General features: G+C 33.4%; 1 protein-coding gene across 15 annotated transcripts in view; it reads left to right on the top strand.

Moving 5' to 3' along the window:
- The window catches only part of ATRNL1 (attractin like 1), a 493,132-nt gene that overhangs the window by 241,976 nt on the left and 229,981 nt on the right, over positions 1-21,175 (top strand). For all 15 annotated transcript variants that reach the window (XR_014694966.1, XR_014694967.1, XR_014694968.1 and 12 more), the window contains one exon: positions 9,715-9,776. Coding sequence is in view for 12 of the 15 variants with exons in the window: in XM_084525843.1 (XP_084381969.1) it covers positions 9,715-9,776 (62 nt within the window). In the remaining 3 variants the exon portion in view is untranslated. The remainder of the gene's footprint in view (positions 1-9,714; positions 9,777-21,175) is intronic.

Below are 21,175 nucleotides of genomic sequence, written 5' to 3' on the forward strand. Positions count from 1 at the left end.
ATTTGAGCAATATACTGTTTTCCATTATATTGGACAAACACTTTTGAGCTTGTCAGACCAATGGTATAATGTAGATGTATCTCGTTGCCTGTGAATCAGATTTTTATTTTTTAGTATGAAATCAGGGTCCACTTTTTGGTGAGCTGAAACTTGCACTATCAACTAGTTTATATAAAATAAGGTTACATTTCTATTGTAGGTTTAAAGTGACACTTTGTAGAAATAAGACTGCTATTAACCTCTTTAAAAATAGAAAATAATTCAATACCTGTTCACTATTACTTCCTTCAGCCATTTCAACTTGAGTCTCATTTACTCTTTAAATACACTTGTTGTGGTGCAGTACCACTGGTTAGATTTTTATAGAGTAACAGTAAAAATAAAATCCAATCACTGAAGATGAAAAGCCAGAATCAGTTGCTCTATGACCACTCTTCAGTGCTCCATGCCCCTGAAAAGCTCTTGTTTTCTAATTTGATCTGATTCCTTTTGAATTTTATTTTTGTTTAATAGTCTACAACAGTAAGAAAATTACATATTAATAAATAATAAAAGGTCATTTATGCTAAGCCATCTGGATAGCTTTGTAAATTAAACTTATTTGAACAGTATACAATTTGAGTAGAGGCAAGTACAAAGTTGTTAATTGTCCACAAGTTTAATTCACTATAACATTTTGGCACTTGTGTATCCTTCCACAACATCCATTACCCCTTGCTTAGATCAGAAGAGCAGGACATGTGGATTTAACAGCATTAAGATGACTGCAGCCTTATCCTCAAACGCTTATTTTCTCCTGTAGGCTGTAAGGAGAAGTCAGGGAGTCAGCATAATCATATTTCAAGTACATTGTAATAGACACAGGAACAAAAACCTAAGCATGCCATTTTGTGAGACATTTTGTGTTACACAGAATGTTTCCCCTTTAATTTGCATGCATTTTCCATAGGTTGCCTCTGCTCATTCTGTAAGCATTTCCATTTTTAAAAGGTACCCAATTTCCTTCAGAGTTAACTTCTGTGGATTTTGCAAACTAAGCAAAGTACCAGGCTTTTCTTCTTATGGCATTCTGCATCCACATGTGCTCTATGGTGGAACAGGGCTAAGTGCATGTGATGTTGCAGGATTCTCTGCATCAAGGGTCAGTGAAAAGGTGGTTTGGAGCCGGAGTGGAGGGGAAGTGGCCAAGTGCTAGTCAGGCTTGACAAATGTTTGCTTTAGCTGCCCTAACAGAAACTTATGCTCTGGTTTGCCTAGTTAAGATGACATGGTTTAATGGTTTTTCTAGCTGTGCCTGCTGCACCCTGTCTGATCAGTCAGCAATTCAAGAGCTGAGATCTTTAAGTGCTGACTGGTGTATACTAGAGCATTGTATTCCTTGAATTGCAGAGATGTTTTTAACTCTTCATGTGAGAAAGAGCTCTGAACCTTTCTCTGCACCATAACTGCTGGGAAGTGACATATTCACCACAGTGAATGTTCTCTGATTCATCAGATGGAATTGTAAAGCTATTTTGTAATTTTGTAAATTTTTTTTTCTACAGTAATTTTGACTCCTCTTTCCGACTTCAGCACTTGGGAAGCTTTTTTTTTTTTTAAAAAAAAAAAATCATTTATGTGCATGCTATAAAGTAAAAAAAATTTCCAATAGGCTTTCTGTAGCATCAGTAATTACAGAACAATTACTTAAAAATTAGCTGTACAGTGGTGGTTGGTAGGTATCTTATTGGATATAAGAACCCACAAAGGATTCCAAATTGCTTCATCAACTCTACTCCTAGTCACCATTTGACAAAATAACATGAGAGTAGTGTGCTGGCACCAGCAGATTTAACCTTGCACCACTAATTCAATTTTGACATTGACAAAAATATCATATGGGTCTATATCAACCATATATAAACTTGGAGATTTCCTATATTTATTTTTTTGAATAAATATAATTTACAGTTTTGACTTATTCTAGAGCGATAGCAGTCTGCTAGTTGTTTGAATGGGATTCTCTATTATGGGCAAGAGTTCCTTATGTTTTAGTAATCCATGAGTCATGCTACATCAGATGAGAATGAAGGTATTACTGTACCTAGGTAGTTATTTATTCTCTTTACCTGCAATAGTGGTTATGCTAACATAGGAAAACATTCTCTAACAGGCCCAACTGTCAGAAGGAGACTTTAACTTATTTAAGTCATAACTAGATGTCAAGAAGTCACAACAAGAAAGCTGAAGAGAGGGAAATCAGATTCTAGCAAGCAACAGGAATGGATTTTCCTTTAATTTAGTCTGATGACTAAAACCATATCATCATGCAGTGCTTCTCTTTGCATTAGAGTTTAGCATGTAGCATTTTTAAAACTATTATTGGGTTCATTCAACTCTGCCTGAAAGATTCCCTGACTCCATTCATTCAACTTCTATATATAATTTTCCTGCCTGTCCAATTACTCCAGTACAGACTTCTATGACACAGAGTTTCTGAATAAGTTGTCTAGAAACTTTGCTGTTTCACAGTCAGCTTATGAGAAAACTCAGTCTTGCAAAGATTTACGTCTGAAATAACTTTCTGGTGCTGTAGGTACTATAGGTGTCAATTACTTTTTAATTTAATTTTTAAACATGTTGTTTCTCCCTTGTCTATGCCTCTTAATTCTCTTTCAATCTCTCATTGACTTTAATATTCAATATTTCAGTTTCTTAATAATGTCTGTATTAATCATTGTGAAGTTATTTAGCATACTAAATTACACTGTAAATTAGGTAACGGCCCCTCTCCCCCAGTTTTTCTCCTTTACTACTTCAAAGTAAAACTGAGGATTTCTCTGTGTGGTATGCATTTGTGGTATGCATGTGTACATATGCACAAAATTATATATAGCAGTAAAATAGTAGTGTATGCATATTGATTTTAATTGGCAAAGTGTAATGTAGGAAAATAATCAGCTGTAAAAACTTACTTTAAGGATGTTGTTTGTCTCTTTTGAATACAAACGTAGATTATCTTTCAACCTCTCATCATTCTCAATAGTGGAAATAATATCCTGTAATTATTACACTATTTGAGAAAGAAAGGGGTGGGTATCTGGATAATCTAATGTATGCCATTACAAGAGACAGGACTTCAGCATGCAGAACTAATCTCTAGAAGCTGTTTATCGAATTTTGATGTGAAGGCTGTGATTCTGAGTCTGATTTTCTTGAACTCATCTTTCATTCTCTAAGTTATCAATATGAAAGTTTTACTATCACTAATTCTCATCAACTGGGAGGACTGTTTGTCAAAATTGGTCTAAATTATTTTCTGGCATTAACACAGCAGAAAGCAGTAGGATTCTGACAGAAGGCACTTAGCTCCATATTACTTCTCTGATCACTTCATTCCAGCAAGAAGGAATATTATTTATTTTTCTATTTTAGCATTATGCTATTTTGCAGAAATAGCTAATCAGTATTTAGAAAATATAGGAAAAATGTATCTTACCTAACATTACTTAATTCAAAGTCTGACACTAGGTATATAATCTAAACTAAACATAGACTCCCTATGTTGTTAGCAGAGAGAAAGTGCAGCTCCACAAGTTAATTTATCCCACATAATATTAGTCCCACATCTACTTCAGTCACTTGTTTACTTGTAGCCTTCCAACGTCTGCTGACTCTTTTAAACTAGCTTACTAATTTTGACAAGACTTTTAATTTTCACGTCAAAATTCACAGAAATATTCTTTCAAATTTCATTTTGTATTTCTAGGAAAGTCAATATATAGAATGAAAAAATGAAAATGTTTTTGAAAAAATGAAAATCTTTTGCCTCCACATGAAAGTGTTTAATGTTTCTTTAAATTAGACAGAAATAACTTGGATTCATTAGTAGCAAATTTGTCCTTTATCTTGGATTTTTATTTATTTATTTATTTATTTATTTTACTGAAGTAGAAGATAAAAGATTTTGTGCTTCGCCTGTTGGGAAAAGCACAGGAGAAAAGGACAGTGTTTCCTACCGTTTGCTTTTCACTGGTGCAGGTCACTCTTCATATTCAAAGCCCAATGTGAAAGAGCAATCATTACCATTCTTTTCTCTCTCTAGCCCTCCTACTAGCCTCCCAGTTGTAGTTATATTTAGCAAAATATCCCAGTAACTGATCTTTTCTTACGTGATTACTGATTATTCAGAAATCATGTGTTTCAGTGATGTATTTACTGATATCCAAGAAATCAACAGAGTTTTTTTTTCACCCAAATATTATGTAGTAGAGGATGTCTTTAAAAATAGTCTATTTTTGGTCTCTGTAGTCATGTTTCTGCACAATTTATACATAAAGCTCATACAACAAATAGTAAATGTAAAAGCCTATGACATATCTAAAATTTTCAACAACCTGTTCCCAAATTATGACAGTATTTGATCTTTACCATCTTTCCTGATAAAATGTTATGTACAAGAACGTGCTAAACTACATAAATATTTTCCTCAACTTTTACGTTTATTGTCTAGAATTGTCTCAGTCAAAAAGAATTCCTCAAGAAAATGTAAAAAGGGATGGACAACAAAATGAGTTAATCTTCATGTTCAATCAATATCCATTCCTTCTGCTTCAGAACATACACAGTATCAGTGTGGGAGTGTGTAATAGTTTTATCCAAGAAGAAATTCAATTACAGTTCTGATGATACTGAAGGAAGTAATAATTCTGTGGGGTTTAAGTATGCATTATCAACACAGTCCAGGCAGTTTAGTTTGGGTTATGTTGTTGTATTATGGTTTCAGGTTTAATAATTTGACCATCTACCAAATTTTACCCCATATTTATTTTAGTATCTCTTATTTGTTCATTCTACATTCGTTAACAGTGTAAGATGAAATAATTGTATTAGTGGAAGTATTTGGTCACTGTCTGAAAGCCTGCGCAGATAAAATTTACATTAGTGAATAATTTTATGAAATAGGGAATTGATTAAAGTTGCTTTTTGTGCACATTATTTGAATATTTGAACAATTTCATGGGTTAGGTTCATGTTTACTGCAAATGTTATATTGTATTTAGTGTGCTCTTGTTGTGCTTTATTTTCCATTTCTTTGTCCTTTTGCTTGCTTGATTTCTTTAGTATTGATTTCTTTAGCTTCTTTTTCAAACTGAGACACAAAATTCCAAGGCAAGACTTACTGTTTCCATATGAAAGATGTCCCCAAGTTAGACTTTCAAAATTGTCTGATTTTTTGTGGTGGAACAGATCTTGACCTATTGTTCTGTAAGAGTACTACTGCTGTATGGCAAAGGTGAATTTGACATGAATCATCTAGAGCAGGGGAGAAAAATGTATTCCTTCAGACATTAACTTTAGAAGATCAGAAAAATCTGTGTCCAAAAGTGTAAATTCAGCGTATTCACTGATCAGTAACTGTCATTTATTCAGCATAAAGTGTATTTCCTACATTTTGCATGTCACCAAAACTTTATAAAAATTAAGAAATAACATAGATAATGTTTATCCTTGCAGCACTCTCTGGAATATTCACCCAGTAAAAAATCGAGGGAGAAATACTGATAGAAAAAGCATATCTTATAACAATATTTCTAAAGTTAAAATTGCAAGATGAGTCTTGGAGATAAAAGTTTGCATCTTTTATTAAGCCAGCTGGATAACTGGAAAAGTTAGACAAACTTTCAGACACACAAGTCCTTCGTGTCTGATACAGAAGCATCAGACTTCAAAGCTAAATCCAAGTTGAAAGCAATTGCTTAGAGTTTAATTATAGAGCATTTTTCATAAAACAGTTGCTGCAGTTCTTACTTCTCAGTACTGAACCTCACAACTCCTTCACAAGACGAACCCTGAGACTAGGATACAAAAAGCATTGGCTTTAGAAGTATCAGTTTTAGACATATTATAATTTCCTTGCACATGTTTATCTTTCCATGTTTCTCAGGTTATAAACTGTCTATCCCACTTTTTTTCCCTTATGACTTTCCTATCTTATAAATCCATTGTCCTCTCTTACTTATCACTTCTACTCCACCCAAGAAAACTATGTCTTATATGTTCTAATATTTAATTAAACTGAGCAATCTTCCCAACCTTTATTTTTCTTTCAGGTCATCTGTACCGCGCAACCAGAAGAGCCCTTGACTCATTTTTATCTTGTGAAAAATATATTGATGCCTATGGCTCTGTCTTATTAACATAGATCCTCATAGCTGGAGCTTCACTGCTATTAGAATATTTCAAACTACCCAGCAAAAATTCATCTTTTCTCCATTTCACATTGTCCATGGTAGTTATTGGACATTTCACTCTTGATGGAGCTCTGTCACTTTTTAAATATTTTTAATCAGAAGGCTTAGGCAATAGAAGACAAACTTCTATTTTTTGTGAACTGGGTGTCGAAATTGGACATCGCATGACCACTGAACCAAAGCCATTTGATTTGTAGCAGGCCTACAGTTTTGTGATTTGCAGCTTAGAAAGCTACTAGCAACCGACTATTAGTTTATCATGTATAATGAATTTGCTGAGATAAAACCATTAAAGGACTTAGAAATATTTTTGTAATTTTCTTTTAGAGATCTAATGCTGGTGAATGAAAGAATTAGCATCTACACCTGAAATTATATTGCAAATTATGTATCATAGTACTTCAAGTTGTCATATTTCCTTTTTTTTTTTTTTTTTCAGTATTAGGCTCAGTAAAGAAGAGGTATTATTTTTTTTCTTTCTACAGGGAAACTAGTAATATGCTGGAAATTTTGCATGTTAATTCACAGAGGTCTTTTGGTTTACCTAATTACTTACCACATGGCATTTGGTAATTGTATTCCATAGGAAATGATGGAGTTGATACTCTTCTTGATCTTCATTTAGAAGATAGAGACAATATTTGTGGCATCCATAGGCTTATTAGATATTTTGGTGAGATTGAGGGCTATTTAACTGTGATGTGTTGCAAATTGCCAATGAAAAAAAAAAAAAAAAAAGAGAGATATTAATCTCCAATACCTTTAACTCCAAAGCAGAAAACTGGGATTGAAATAATTTTCCTTGTCTCATCCTCTGGCTATGTAGGCAGAATAAAAAAAAAAAAAAAGACTACCATTTGTATATAGATGAAAATCCTATGGAAATAAATCTTTGTAATTATGTTATGGTTCTTTGTGTCAGGCTTAGACTCATGACATTCTTTGCTCCTTCATGATGTACTTGTAATTAAATTATGTATCAGTTTTTTGGTTAATATTCTGTGTTGAAATTAGTCTAAGATGCATGGTACTGTTTCTTCAGAAAATGCTGTAGTTCATCTTTTAAACATGAGCTTACCATCATTCAAAGATAATGTTTGATAAAATTTGAAATTACTTCTGGAACGGAACTTTATATTTTACTGGATTTTGTTTGTTGTTCTAAACTATGTCCTGTACAACCAAACAAGTAAGTTTTACAGACAGAATTTCTCATGTGGGTATGTAAACAAGAACTCGAGCAAAAAACATTACAGTTGCTACTGTTTAAGTAGGTTATTGGACTAAAAGTAGGTGGAATATGTAAAATCATTCTTATTGTGTCTGTATTTTTGTAAAAAAAAAAAAAAAAAAAAAAAAAAAAAAAAAAGTGTATCCCGTCTTGAATTTAGGGATATTCAAATCATATTTAATCATTAGTATGCATAAAAAAGCATTGAAATGTTGTAAGTATGCTTGGTTCATATTTGCTGTGGGTTGAAAAAGAGAAATGATGGCAGCACAGTCTCTTAGGGAAAAAAAAAAAAAAAAAAAAAAAAGATGTAATACTGTCCTGATATGAGACTGATCAGATTGCAGTTTTCCATTGCAGGACTTTTCCTTGACAGTAGTTGTTTCTGGAGTAACAGCGTCTTTTAGTGAATGATGACACCTCAAATGAAAATAATTGCAGTAATGCAAAATATAATTGCTCATTCAGAAAATAGCCTTCTAACAGCGTCACAAAATATGAACTCTGTTGAAACTGACATGCTTTTTTCTCTTGGTATTAGTTCATCTCCTGAAATATGGTACTTGCAGAAAATGTTCTGGAAAAGCCAGCAGTTAACTTGAAAGCTAAATATTATTTGAGGGGATTCTAGCGTACATTTAAAGTACAGATTGAATATAACAAGCTGTTACCAAATATTCTTAAATAATTTTTTCTGCTTTGGATGCACTTTTATATTGGGCCAAGTGAATCTTCATGTCCTTGCTCAGGTTTTATCTTTTCAATAGAAAGTAAAGGTTATGTTGGCATTAAGAGATACTTTACCACTTTTGACCAATTTTATAATTTGTATTCAACTTTTTTCAACTCCCTAATATCTCTCAATTTTAAAGCAGTATTCATCATGACAGTAACCTAAGTTAAAGTTTCTGAGAACATTAAATTTCTACTTATATTGAACAAGTGTAAAGACGCTTGTAGATTAGACTGGAATAGCAAATCTGACCGTTTTTTTCTCTCCTGCTTTAATCCCACATGGTTGTCAGCTTCTTGTCTTTACACTGGCTCCAAGGCCAGAATTACCTGCAGCAGTACATTGCTAGTAAAGAGAAAGCAGAAATTAAGTTTAAGAGACGTGTTTGCATGATGATGCCCCCATGCTTATTCATGGTATTCCAGTTTGCATGTTGTTCCTTAGGGTTTAAGTTATCTCACCTATGGTTAGCTGTTTGGCTGTCACAAGACAAAGTAATGCCATTATAATACTAAAGTTTACATTATAGCTTTGTGTTAAAATAGTACTTATTGAGTATCATGAGTTATAATTTCAAAAGTTCACAAACTGACTGTGAAAGGTAGTCAAACTAATTTGGAATAATTGCTAGCCATGATCACATCTTAACTGCATGAAGATTTCTAAAATACAGTTAGATAAACACTTTGTGCAATTCAAAGTAGGAAATTCTGCATAGCATTAGTCTAATAGTTGCACTTTATGAAACATTGAGCAACTCAGGGACTTAGACATATTTGCAGTTATAACTTCAGTATTAAGTGCAGTCCTTAACATTAGTGAAAAGTAATTATAATAACAATTATGGGCTCTATTCCATGTAAGTGTGAGTGTGCGTCTGTGTGTATGCTGTCTTAGAGATAATTATTAAATCTTCATGAAAAATTACAGTAAAGAGTTGAACTAATGCATGTTCTAGTTTGGTTGTAGAAATGTAGCCTGAAGGAACATTTATTACTTTGTCTTTAAAGTAATGTGCTTTGAAAGAGTTTATTATGCACCAGAATTTATCTGTTTTTCTTTGAAAATTAACATTCTTTTTCAAATTATGCAATTAAAATATTTTAAATGTATTAATTTTAGGCACAAAATGATTTTTGTCATTTCCAAAACCATGTTTCAGTGTTGTAATTAAAATGGAAAATGGTGATAGTTAAAACATAGTTGACTATAAAGATGATTTATATTCATATGATATATTAATATTTTGCATGTTGCTTTCATTTTTTATACCAAGCAAGTTTTATATGGATATTGCTATTAAATTTAATTCAGCAGAAAGACTATATTTCATTGTTTGTATGTTGATACAAAGACATGGGAGTTAGTTATGCTCCTCACATTATGGTGAATGCAGGTGTGTGCATACTAGACTGAAATTACACTTGAAGCTGATCATCCGTGAAACCATAAAGCCCCAACCTAAAAAGAACAGTTGGCTCTGAAAATGTTGTAATTTACTTCTATTTTATTTGCAGATTGCCTTCTCACAGCACAATACTATCATGGATCTGGTGCAGTTCTTTGTTACCTTCTTCAGGTAAATTGCTTTTTCTCTTTTCTGACAGAAATCATGCTGATTCTATTCCATCAAAAAAGTACATTGCCCAGCTCCTTAATCTTAAGAAATGTCTGAAAGGAAGTCTTTAAACTCTGTTCAGTAATTTGCACTGTAGAGGATAGAGGCGGTTGCCCTGCAAGTAAAGGCAGCTGTTGGCATCTTTCATATATCAGTGGTACAGTCTTCACACTTACGCATCTGACTGATCTTTATGCAGTATTTCTTATTACACTGATTAAGAGAAGCCAGCTTTACTGAAGTAATTTTTATGATTTACTTAAGTATTTTGTGTGCCTGTATTTTTTAAAGTGTTTTACCAAATTATTAGAAATGCTCATTCTATTCAATGTCTTATTATTTTTTAATAAAGGCCCCTAAATCACTCACTTTCATGGGTCAGAGGTGAATTGTGAAAGGCAGTAAATGATGGAGGAGATTTAACTGTGGCAGCAGCACAGGAATTGGTTTCCTCTGCAAATGGACAACTATTCTAGGATATCAACAAAACTCCATTGAAAGACTTCTTAAAAGTTCAGCTGTCTTATAAAATGTCACAGGCTTTAATATACATGGATTAGTTACAGTGCTTTGAAATCTTGCTATGAATATATTCCTCAATAGCCATGAAGCGTATGTAAAATGCAAACACTGACAGACAACTGTGTTCATCAGACTTTGTGTATTTTGAGAAGTGCCATGCATTTATTTCATAAGTTCACAGAACAACTTTTCCCTCTGCTCTAATCACCATGCTTTGAGGAATGTTTTTTGAGGAATCAGACACAAAATGCTGTGAACAGGCCAACTTTCATGAATTGCTCTCACCTATAAAGGGGCAGAAATGAGCAGGCCCTGAAGTATTCTGCATCCAATATGTGGGCTAATGAGCACTTAAGTGGCTGATGCAAAACCTCCCATTTCTCCTTTTTCACCATAAAGAGACCAGTAACATGCTGGTTGCCTAATGGTCAGTCTAGAAGTGTTTTGTTTTGTTTCTGGGAAACAAAGACCCAAAGCAACATCCAAAAAACAAAACAAAAAAAAATGGTGCTCATGTGAACTTTAAGACAAATTCCTATTGAAGAAAGCAAAATCTGTCCAAGTGTGATAGAACAGCCCTGTGACAAATAGCAGAGGCAGATGACTAAGAGCAGTTTATTTCTTCTCTGTGTCATAATGCTGGCTTAGAAATGGTAAACTATAGGCTGTGTGATGGTAATGTCTTCTGTATAGATATATTGCGGTAGTTTTCCTGGTATGATGTTCTATCTGATATGGTTTATTCTGAGCGAGTGCAAACTCACCATGCTCCTGATGAAAGATCTTGCATTGCCTATGCTATGCGCTAAGGAAACAAAGGCCCATCCAATACCTGTTACTGAAAGAAGGGGTGTCCTAGTTGGCAGCTGTGGTACCACTACCTTTGATGCAGCCCCAGTGTAATTAAAAAGGCTTTAGGCTGGCATTAATTTCAAGAAGATGGGCTTGCAGCCATCTGCAGCATAGCATTAATATCCAGTTGCAGAAATTCTTATAGTGGTGTTTTTTTTTTTTTGTTTTGTTTTGTTTTTTTTTTAAAGAAACAGGAAATCCTATTGGTAGTGCATTGCAGCAATACCAGCAAGGACCAAAAAAGTTTGCAATTAATGGCAAGACACCTTCTGAATACCCACATATGTCAAGCTAAGGTTTGATTCTTGGGCTTGATGGTTACGATAAGAAATGGAATGTCTATCAAAATATATTTTAACATCTTGATGTAAGGTTGTATGATACCCCTTGATGTTGAAACATCATTTAGAAACATCTTTAGGTTTTCTTGTGACATTTAGAGTTTCGCAAAACTGAATATCACTTGGCAGCCTGTTTAACCAGGAGTGTCATTCAAAAGTATAAGCAAACTGGTTTAGTAGCAAAAAGTGTGCTTTTAAGAATGGTACTCTGCTTTTAAGAGCTTTTCTTGAATGACTTTGGGCTAAGTTCTGTATTATGGTATAAACAAAATCATTTGTATGTGTATGTAGGAAAAAAAAAATCAGGCTGACTGGTCTGGACAGGCAGCAGCCTCATGATTAGAGTATTCATCTAAGAGAAGGGAGACTGATTTGTGTGCTCTTCTGCCTTATTTTTATCACTGTGTCAGTGCTGTTGCTCCTGGCTTATCAAAACGAGAATAACTGGGGGAAAGGCTTTCTTTGGGTTCACTTCCGTGTGATTAGGTGTGGCTTTAGGTGTCTTCAGATACAGCCACAAAGCCTGGGATGCAGGGGAGTGTTCTGGTGCTTGTAGATGTAGGCAGGATATCTGGTGCTTGTAGATGTAGGCAGGATATCTATGTGCTTAGGAAATCTCATTCTGTGTTTATCGGAAAAAATGTAGAAATAAAAAGAAAAGCACATAATAGAGTCACTATACACAAAGCAGATTTTGGAAGGTAAGGGAAGGAGGTTGAGTTAGTCTGAATGAACTAAAGGCATACCGGCATAAAATAAGTTAATTACACTGCAGTCCCAGTCAATTAACTCTGCTTAGAAAATTAGTCTGAGCCGACAGCTTGGCTAACTGGCTGTCTCCAATACAAAAGCTTGTACTGTGTTTTTTTGTTGGTGTTTTGTTTATTTGTGTGTGTGTTGAGCACAGAGCTATAGGTGTTAGATCGCCATTTGTATTCTTACCATGGAATTATCATGGAATCACACATAACGTCACAGCAGCACTCCCAGGTAGTAACTACTGCACGCGTAACATCCTTACCAACATCTGAGGTAGAAAATGGTCAGTCAGTGTAAATGATCCAAAGAAGAAACTGTCAGGCTGTTTGTCATTGAACTATTAAATGCAGTGTGTATTTGCAATTGTAGTAGATCTACAGAAAATACTTCCTGCGTTCTTTACAAAGAACCAGACCCTGAAAAATTTAGAAGGAAAAATTTCTAGTTAAAAATTTCCATTACAACTTTCAGTAGATTTTAAATTGGATGTTATTTCCACAGGATCACTAGTCTCAACAAGCTGCAGAATATTTCTAATAGGAAAATGTAGCAATAACTATTTTTTTTTCCCACTCTAGTGAACAGTTAGTTATACCCAAGAAAACTATTAATATGACCTCTCCAAAGTGGTTTATAGTAGTCAAGGTTTCATCTGAAAATTTTGCTTCAATAGTTTGCAACAGTTTGCAACTCAGCCAAACTATTTGATTTTTTTTTTCATTTTTCTTCCTTCCTTTTTTTAAAAAAAAAAAAACAACAACAACAACAACAACAAAAAACACATCTATATGAGCTGGATAGGAATGTAGTGTGTTAAAACACTGGCAAATTACATTGGTAATAGTTTACATCATGTTTACCAGGATTATTGAAAGAGCAAACAATTGTGTATAAACACAGGTTTAATGTGCTTACTGTCAAAATATGTTTCAACCAGCCTTGAAAAATGTGTCTAGGACCTTCTCCATTTTCCACCCTTCTGAGCACAGGCTATAACCCTTCCCACCCTGGCTGCCCAGCCAAACCAGGAAATAGGTTTGACAGTCACTGTTCTTTTAAACGATCATTCATGTGTAAAGCTTAAAACTGTTCCTTTATGGTGTGAGTGTTCCAGAGTAAAAGATGAAGTATGCATTTTACCGCTTCATTCAGAAACATGAGAATAAAAAGCATCTCTAGAATTTTCAAGATGTATCAACTATTTAAAAAGTATTATTGTAAGGAAATGTAAGGAATTAGTTTTAGACTACATAAGAAAACAAAAAAGCTATGGTTAGATCTGTAACTAATGTACAATCTACTATTTTACAGCTTAGAACAAGAAAATGATAGAAATTCAAGTTCTCTTGTAGAAATAAGCAGAATATATTATGGGAACTGTAGTGCCCTGGGCCATGATATTTGGTGGTGTGGTGGTGGTGTGGGGGGGGAGGGGGCATACTATTTAATGTCTTATTTTTTATACTGGATTGTTTTGTTGTACCTACTGGTGAAGTGGTGTAGTGACCTTTTCTTGGAAATCAGAAATGCAATCAGATATCTAAAGGTAGTAACAGATTCCCTACAAGTCTTATTGAGACTGTGGCATCTGTTTTGTGTTTGTCACTTTTTTTTTTTTTTTTTTTTTTTTTTTTTTAGCTTATGCCTTGAAGACTTCTAGCTGCCATACCAGTTGAGAAGTGTGTAGCTTTTTTTTCCACCTGCTTTGAAGCAGTAAAGATCTCATTAGAAAAATTTCACAGGCAGCAAATTTGAATGATCTTTCTTGTTCTTCAAACTAAAGAAATTCAGTCTTCATTATTACAGACAGTTCATTCTGATGTTGCCCTCACCAGTAAACAAGCAATAAGCTAAAGCCTGACTTTTTTCTTTATAAGCTATAATTGAAGGAGTTTTCAGTGTCAGGAAATCTTACATTAAAATATTGTTTTAGTTAAGGAACATTTTAGTCATTTTCCAGTAGTATATTGAGTGTCTTTAATTTCTGAAAACATATTTTTTCTTTAGATCATATTTTATTGTGTATAAAATTTTCAATGATCAATATTTATTAATTTTATTTTATATTATTTGTCTCAGTAAATCCTGAATTGAGAGCTAACACACTCCTGAGTTCTAAAGCTGCTTCTGAATAAAAGTATGGTTAAGAATTTATAACAGTACTTATGCATTTCTTGGAAACTTTTTTTTTTTTTTTTTTTTTTTTTTTTTGTATCAAGAATCTGAAGCACAACTTCGAAGTTCGAAGTGCGAAATGCAATTTTTTCACATAATCCTGAGAGCAAGAATTTGAAACAGATAACAAAATTTAGCTATACGTATTGTTGTGATAGGCAATGAAATGCAACTGCTACAGTCATACTATTTTTGTAAGGTGCGTTTCAAATACAAAATGCCAGCCATTAACTTAGCTGGCTTTTCTCTGAGCATAGATCTTCTCTATGCTCTCAGAATGATTCCTTCCTTTGTCTGTGGTTCAGCTTTTCAGGTGGAGCTGCCAGCTGGTGGATTTTATCACTGGCTGGAATGGTATGCTTTCATTGTATTCATTTGTAATGAGTGGAGTGATATTAGGAAATATGGAAGCAAATTTTTCTTGCTTGCTATTAAGACATTCTATGAAAGAATGGCCACTTAGGATCATGGGGTACACTCTTCTTCACAATCCTTTCTGTGTGCTACAAGTGAGGAAAAAAAAAAACAATGTTCAAAATATGGCCTGTGTTTATTGCAGGAGGAAGGAATGGGCATTTAGATTATGACAAGGACTAGTATGAGTTACAAGAGGAGATACTGAAGAAACAGATTATCACCCATATCTGTATGACTGTGGGTGCCAAGAACTCAAAGCAGTCCCTTCATTTAGGTTTCATGCAATGAGAGTGGATGGCTGCACTACAGCCAGTTGTGTCAGATCTCCTGAGAGCTTGAATACTGAGAGCAAGAATGGGGTAAATTTGCAACAGGTGAATACCTTCTCTTTACGAGCATCCTTTGGTGAATCTGTGCAGTTTTGTGTTTCGGTTTGGTTTTGTTAAAAGCAAGGATGATAAATTAATGCTGGATTTTAGCATGCTTTGTTTCAGAGATTGCCATAAAATGGACAAAGTGCAGTCTGTATGGATCAGATCATGTCTACGATGGCTAGATTCCCAGGAAATGCAGAAATCTTTTAAATCAAAATTGAAATATCTTCTGGTTACATGCAAATCAAGTTATCATAGCAAAAATGGATTTTACATTTAGGGCTAGAATAAAATTGATTTTTACTTAGTCATGCATTAAACAATTTTCACCTGACTTCGAAGTAAAGAGTTGTTTGACTCCCACTGGGACAAACACATCTATGCTGCAGTGGGTAATTTCAGTTTTTGTTATTGTTGAAAATATTTGTTTTTGAACTGTAAAATGTAGCTTTAAGTCTTCTGTACTACAAATCACCAGGAAGCTTTGCCATCACAAAGTTATTTGATCTATTTATATTTCCTGAGAAGGCAGCCACTTGTTATTAGCCAGCAGGCAAAGGAGATTCCTCAGTACCACTGGACCGGTGGCTCTTCTAAACAACAGATGAGTCACTTAATTCCCTGGAGAATAGAACTGTTTTCCATTATTTTATTCTTGTTTTTCTTCTTTCTTTGTTCATCCTTTTGAGTCATTTGGAAGTGCATTTGAGTGCACTAGAGCCTGAAATATTTTGATTTCAACAAACTGTTCCTCAAAGTACAAAATATTTGCTGCGCTTGAAATCTGGAGGTGGTCTATGAACTTGCTTGATGTATAGCAGATTTGATCTTTTCCTTCCTTCAAATACTTGCATTTAAAATTTTCCATTTCTGACTTCACCTATGTGTCAAATACAGTATGGGAGAGCTGTTCAAATGTTGCCCGGTTCATAATATCTAGAAATAATTTCTGTTGTTGCTTAGCCACAGATGGAAGTTGCATAATCAAGAATAGATATGAAATTCTACCTCTTGTGGGTTGTATTTTTTCCTGTGGCTGCATGAGAGAGTAAGTGCTGATCACAGCTGAATTAAGTTTGATGAAGGGTATAAAAGAATCATTATGTACAATGGAGCAGCTATACATAGATGTACAAAATTATTAGATGGGATGCTTCATATATAAAGATCCATATCCCATAAGATATATTCATTTTTTCCCCAGCAATGTGATGCTTGAATGTAGTTGCAAAACCATATCAGCATGCAAATAATCTTTGAGTGACAGTAACAGGATTTGAAAGATTTATTTTTTTGCTAAAAAACAAAACAAAACAAAAAAAAAATGCTCCCCAAGGAGCATTTTGTCATTTCTTTTGCAAAATCTCATCAGAATTGAAGCAGCCATTATGTAGTTGTGTTCACACCAGAGGTCTCTGAAGGTGACATCTGTAAGATATTTCTCAAAATTTCTGCAGAAAGTATCAAAGTTTTTTTAATTATTTTATTTTTTGAAGATTCAGTTCTATGCAGGCTCTCTTACTCTGAAGCAGTTCTGTAAAGTTTTCCTTTCAGTGATTTTATTTTATTTTATTTTATTTATTAAAAAAAAAAAATCCTACATTTTATATTGTATTTTGTCAAATCTGGTTAGTCAGTTGTTTTCTCAGACTAAAGCAATGTTGGAACTCACAGCTATTTGTATTTAGAGTGCTTAATCCTAGTCACTTTTATGAAACTCCATCCACTGCACTTTAACCAAGAAATTAGAACAGGTTTTCATCTCTGATAAATGGACTTGAAATTTTGCTTTTGTCATTTTAATTCAAAAGAGAAGCAATTCTGTCTTTTTTATGATAGGGTACATGTAATCAGTTGCAAAGTCAACTTCAGTAGTTTGTTTCCAGATGTAGATAAAGAAGTGGGGTAAAAGATGTTTAGATGTTGAACTTAGCGATATGGTTTAGTGGAAGACTGTTAGTGTTAGGTCAGAGGTTGGACTCGATGATCTTGAGGTCTCTTCCAACCTAGAAATTCTGTGATTCTGTGAAAGCCGATGAAGAAAAATAATTAAAGAAAAAGGGAAGTAAAATAGTGGAGTTTAGGCAATAATGCTATTGTCCACTACAGCAAATTATAAGGTGCTTTCTCAAGTACTCTACTGGTCTGTCTTAGCAGATGCAGTTGGTATGGCATGCTGTGAAATAAGTGACATCAAAGAAATGAGCTATCTGCTTATGGCAGTAAAGAAATACTGAGGGTCCTTGTATTGAGAGTGCTAGACTGAATGTCATAGTGTGTATTTAATAACCATTAAATATTAAAATTTTAAATATAATTATTTTTGAAAGGAGACTTCTGAATTTGAAAGGAATTTATGCAATCAGCTTTGAAATGTAGTAATGAAAAATAATACTACAGTAAAATTTCCCTGTACCAAAAAAACATTTGGTATGGAAAATTTTGGTTTGTATCTAAATGGCTTATTTATTTATTTACGGGGATGTGTTACATTTTGTCAGTAAGATGCAATATTATGGAAATTCTGCTGTGGACTCCAAAAGCTTCCCTAAACCATTAGAAGAACATTAGATTTACATTAAGAAGTAGTTAAATAATCTATTTATATGCTAACATCGAAATTTAGTCTGTACATGTGGCGTAATTATGTTCTGTATAATAATTGTCTTCCTGTGTGCTTTTAATATTTTTTATGATATTTTAGGAAAACACTCTACAGTTTCACAATGATATTTCTTTTCTTATATGTCTTGAATCTTTTCAGTCAAAATTGTAAATATCACATGCAGGGGCATCAACACTTTTGTATTTTTTTATATAATACAATTACAGAACAATAATGATGAATCTAGAAATCTAAGCATCCTTATTCTGTCTTCAGGAGAACTTTTAATGAGGCTTTTTATAGGGAGAGTTATGACTTCTTAACACTTACAGCTTCGAATATATACCTTTCCTCTTTGGAAAAGGTATTGAAAATAATGAAGGGAAAAGTCCTTTAACAAAGTAATAAACTTTTTGATCGTATTTGAGTCTAGTACCCTAAACAGTGCTGTCATCAAATAGATATGCCTTGGTGGCTCTCTAATTGTATTTTATATTTGTGCAATTTATTATCAAAATATAAAAGCCAAACTGAAAAAAAACAGCACAGAGAGCAAAAAGAACGGGGGGAAATCATTATTTAAAAAAAAAAAAAAACAAAAAAAACAAAAAAAAACTGTTGAAATAATGTGAATCTTTTGATTTGGCAGGCTGCTGAAATGCAGCTTTTGTTGGCAGTTGTTTTTCCCCAAATTCACTAATATGGCATAATTTTAATGAAGGAGACTTTTCTTGATTAACATAAAATTTTAAATAATTTTTATAAATCAGCAAAATCATTGCAAAAGCTGAAGTGAAAGTGCATCTATTTTCAAGCAGAAACAATATATTTAATTTCTAATTCTTTTTGAATGTTTCTGCAGAAAATATTAAATTCTATATGTCATAATGTGTCTGGAAATTTTATGGAAATAATGCTTTTTTTTTTTTTCCCTGTATATATATATATGTATATATATACATGTACAACAACACTTGTTGGGAGAAATATAGAGTATTTCACCCATGAAGGGCAAAACCATAAGATTATTTGAAATATGAAAGTCTTTTCCATGAGTAAAAGAAACATAATCACACTTTATGGGTGTGATGTTCTATTTATTCTATGGAGATTAATTTCAGTTTATGTTAGATTAAACCTCTTTGATTGTAAATCTTCTTTATTTGCTCCTTCAAAGAGGTGAAAGGAAGAACTGCTGAGAGTTAAAGTTCACATCTAGAGCTTTATTGTGTAATATATTATAGATTCCTTTTAAATGGTTCATTTCTGTTTGATATTGTATTGGCAGAATGAAATTTGGATGTCAGTCTTCCAGAGAGTATCCTGATGTATACTATAGCAATTTTCCTTTTAAAGTTGTATATACAGGCTGTTTGCATAATTGAGCATCCATTCATACTTCACATTAGTAGCTTCTGGTATGGGTCCTGGTATATTAAATATGAAAAGACAGCTTTGTGTGCATGTGTGTGTGTATAAATCATTCATGCATGTAGTAAAATATACAACATATACATGTGTGCATTTATACATTATATAATGTTAACTATTTAATAATTATTTAATAACCATAGAATATCCTGATTTAGAAAAGACCCAAAAGGGTCATCGAGTCCAACTCCAGCTTGTAGGTTTTAAAAACCTATATTCTTTATAACATTTAGGCATATATACACTATTGGAGGGAAAAAAAGTAAACAAACAAACAAACAAACAAAAAAAACCACTTAATTTTTCATAAATATATTCCCTGTATGGACACATTTCTTTCCTCCTTCCAAAATGAAATTTTGATATTTCATTGCACAGCAAAGACCAATAAAGCAAAGACGAATAAACCTGTTCTTTGTTGGGGCAGTTGTCAGGGAATGGCTTCAAACCATTATAGGAGTTTATGTCTGGAAGATGAGGAATTAAGCTGGTTTTCTGCATTCAATATGAATTAATAAGCAATTGGAAGAAGGATGTGGTAGCTGTTCTTACTAATTAACTAATATTTATTATAGTGGTATTTAATTGATGCTGCTTACTTTAACTAAAATATAAGTTCTATAAAAAGCAGTAGATATTGATATTTTAAGCTCCCTGGTGTCAGCTATGCATTCTGTACTTAAATTGCAGGGCTTTATGAATAGCAATATTGAAGTTTTAGTGTATTATTTAATTTTGTTCTTCCTCCTTCTCAACAAAATAATTTTGGTTACATTTTCAATAGTCTGTTTAAATGCACTTCTCTACAGCTTTTTCACAGTATGCTCTTGACAGTATGTTGCTTCTAAGGCTCATTTCCCTTTCTTTCATGTATTTCTTTTAACTTCTATAGAGCAGTCCAAATGTTTTATGCCACAACAAGATCCAGTGCTTCTAAGGGGACTGGTCTGAGATCCCTGTGGCATAGGGATACGGCTTTAATTTGTCCATCACATTTATTTTATCTCCTCTGTAATGCTACAGTGCTACAGATCTCCGCTTCCAAAGCCAGTCTCAAAATAGAAAGGCTACTCCCATCAAAAATATTTACTATGGCCAATGGAAGTGAGCATCTTTTACTTTGGAAGAAAATCCTTATTACTTCCAAAGCAAGTTGCACTCCACATGTAAAGTAGCTCGAGTGTCTCAGCCTGTGCATTTAATCCTTTGGTCATAATTTGTTTTATGCACAGGCATGCATTGTGGTCCTGTGTGTTCGTGTTTGGGTGAACTAGTCCATGAATACCTATACTGTGCTGCCCCACTCAATATAGGTGATTCATCTGGGTTGAAGTATTTGAGCAGAGGCAGTTCATAGATATTTCTTTATTTTTTGTTGTTGTTTATATTGCTTTTTATCTAAGTCATAAAACAACCACATTCTATAACTCCATTCTTCTCCCGTAATACCTACATAATTTTATTTAATATATATATAAAATATATATTCTCATATATTTCACAAGATATGTTTAATTAATTATTTTTTTTTTTTTTTTTGAGTGGACTCGCAATACTCATAAGTGGTCTAGATGGCTGTGGTGCAAACTTCTGGAGCATTTTAAAAAATGATGTAATTGGGATCATTTAAACTTGTCTAATAATAGTAAGTTCATAATTATGTGACAGTAAGCTTGGATCATACATGTCTTCACTTATTTCTTGGTTGTTGTTTGGCTAGTCACTGAGAATTTCCAGAAAAAGAAAAAAGAGACACAAACCATATCAGAATCCAGCTGCAGCAGATCAATATAATCTCATGGTCACACTCAGGTCAGAGTTCAGGAAACACCTAAAAGCTAGTGCTACCTTTGTGGGGTTGGAATAAATTGTTTGATTTAGGAT

The sequence above is a fragment of the Aythya ferina genome (genome assembly GCF_964211825.1).
Source record: "Aythya ferina genome assembly, chromosome: 7".
NCBI lineage: Eukaryota > Metazoa > Chordata > Aves > Anseriformes > Anatidae > Aythya > Aythya ferina.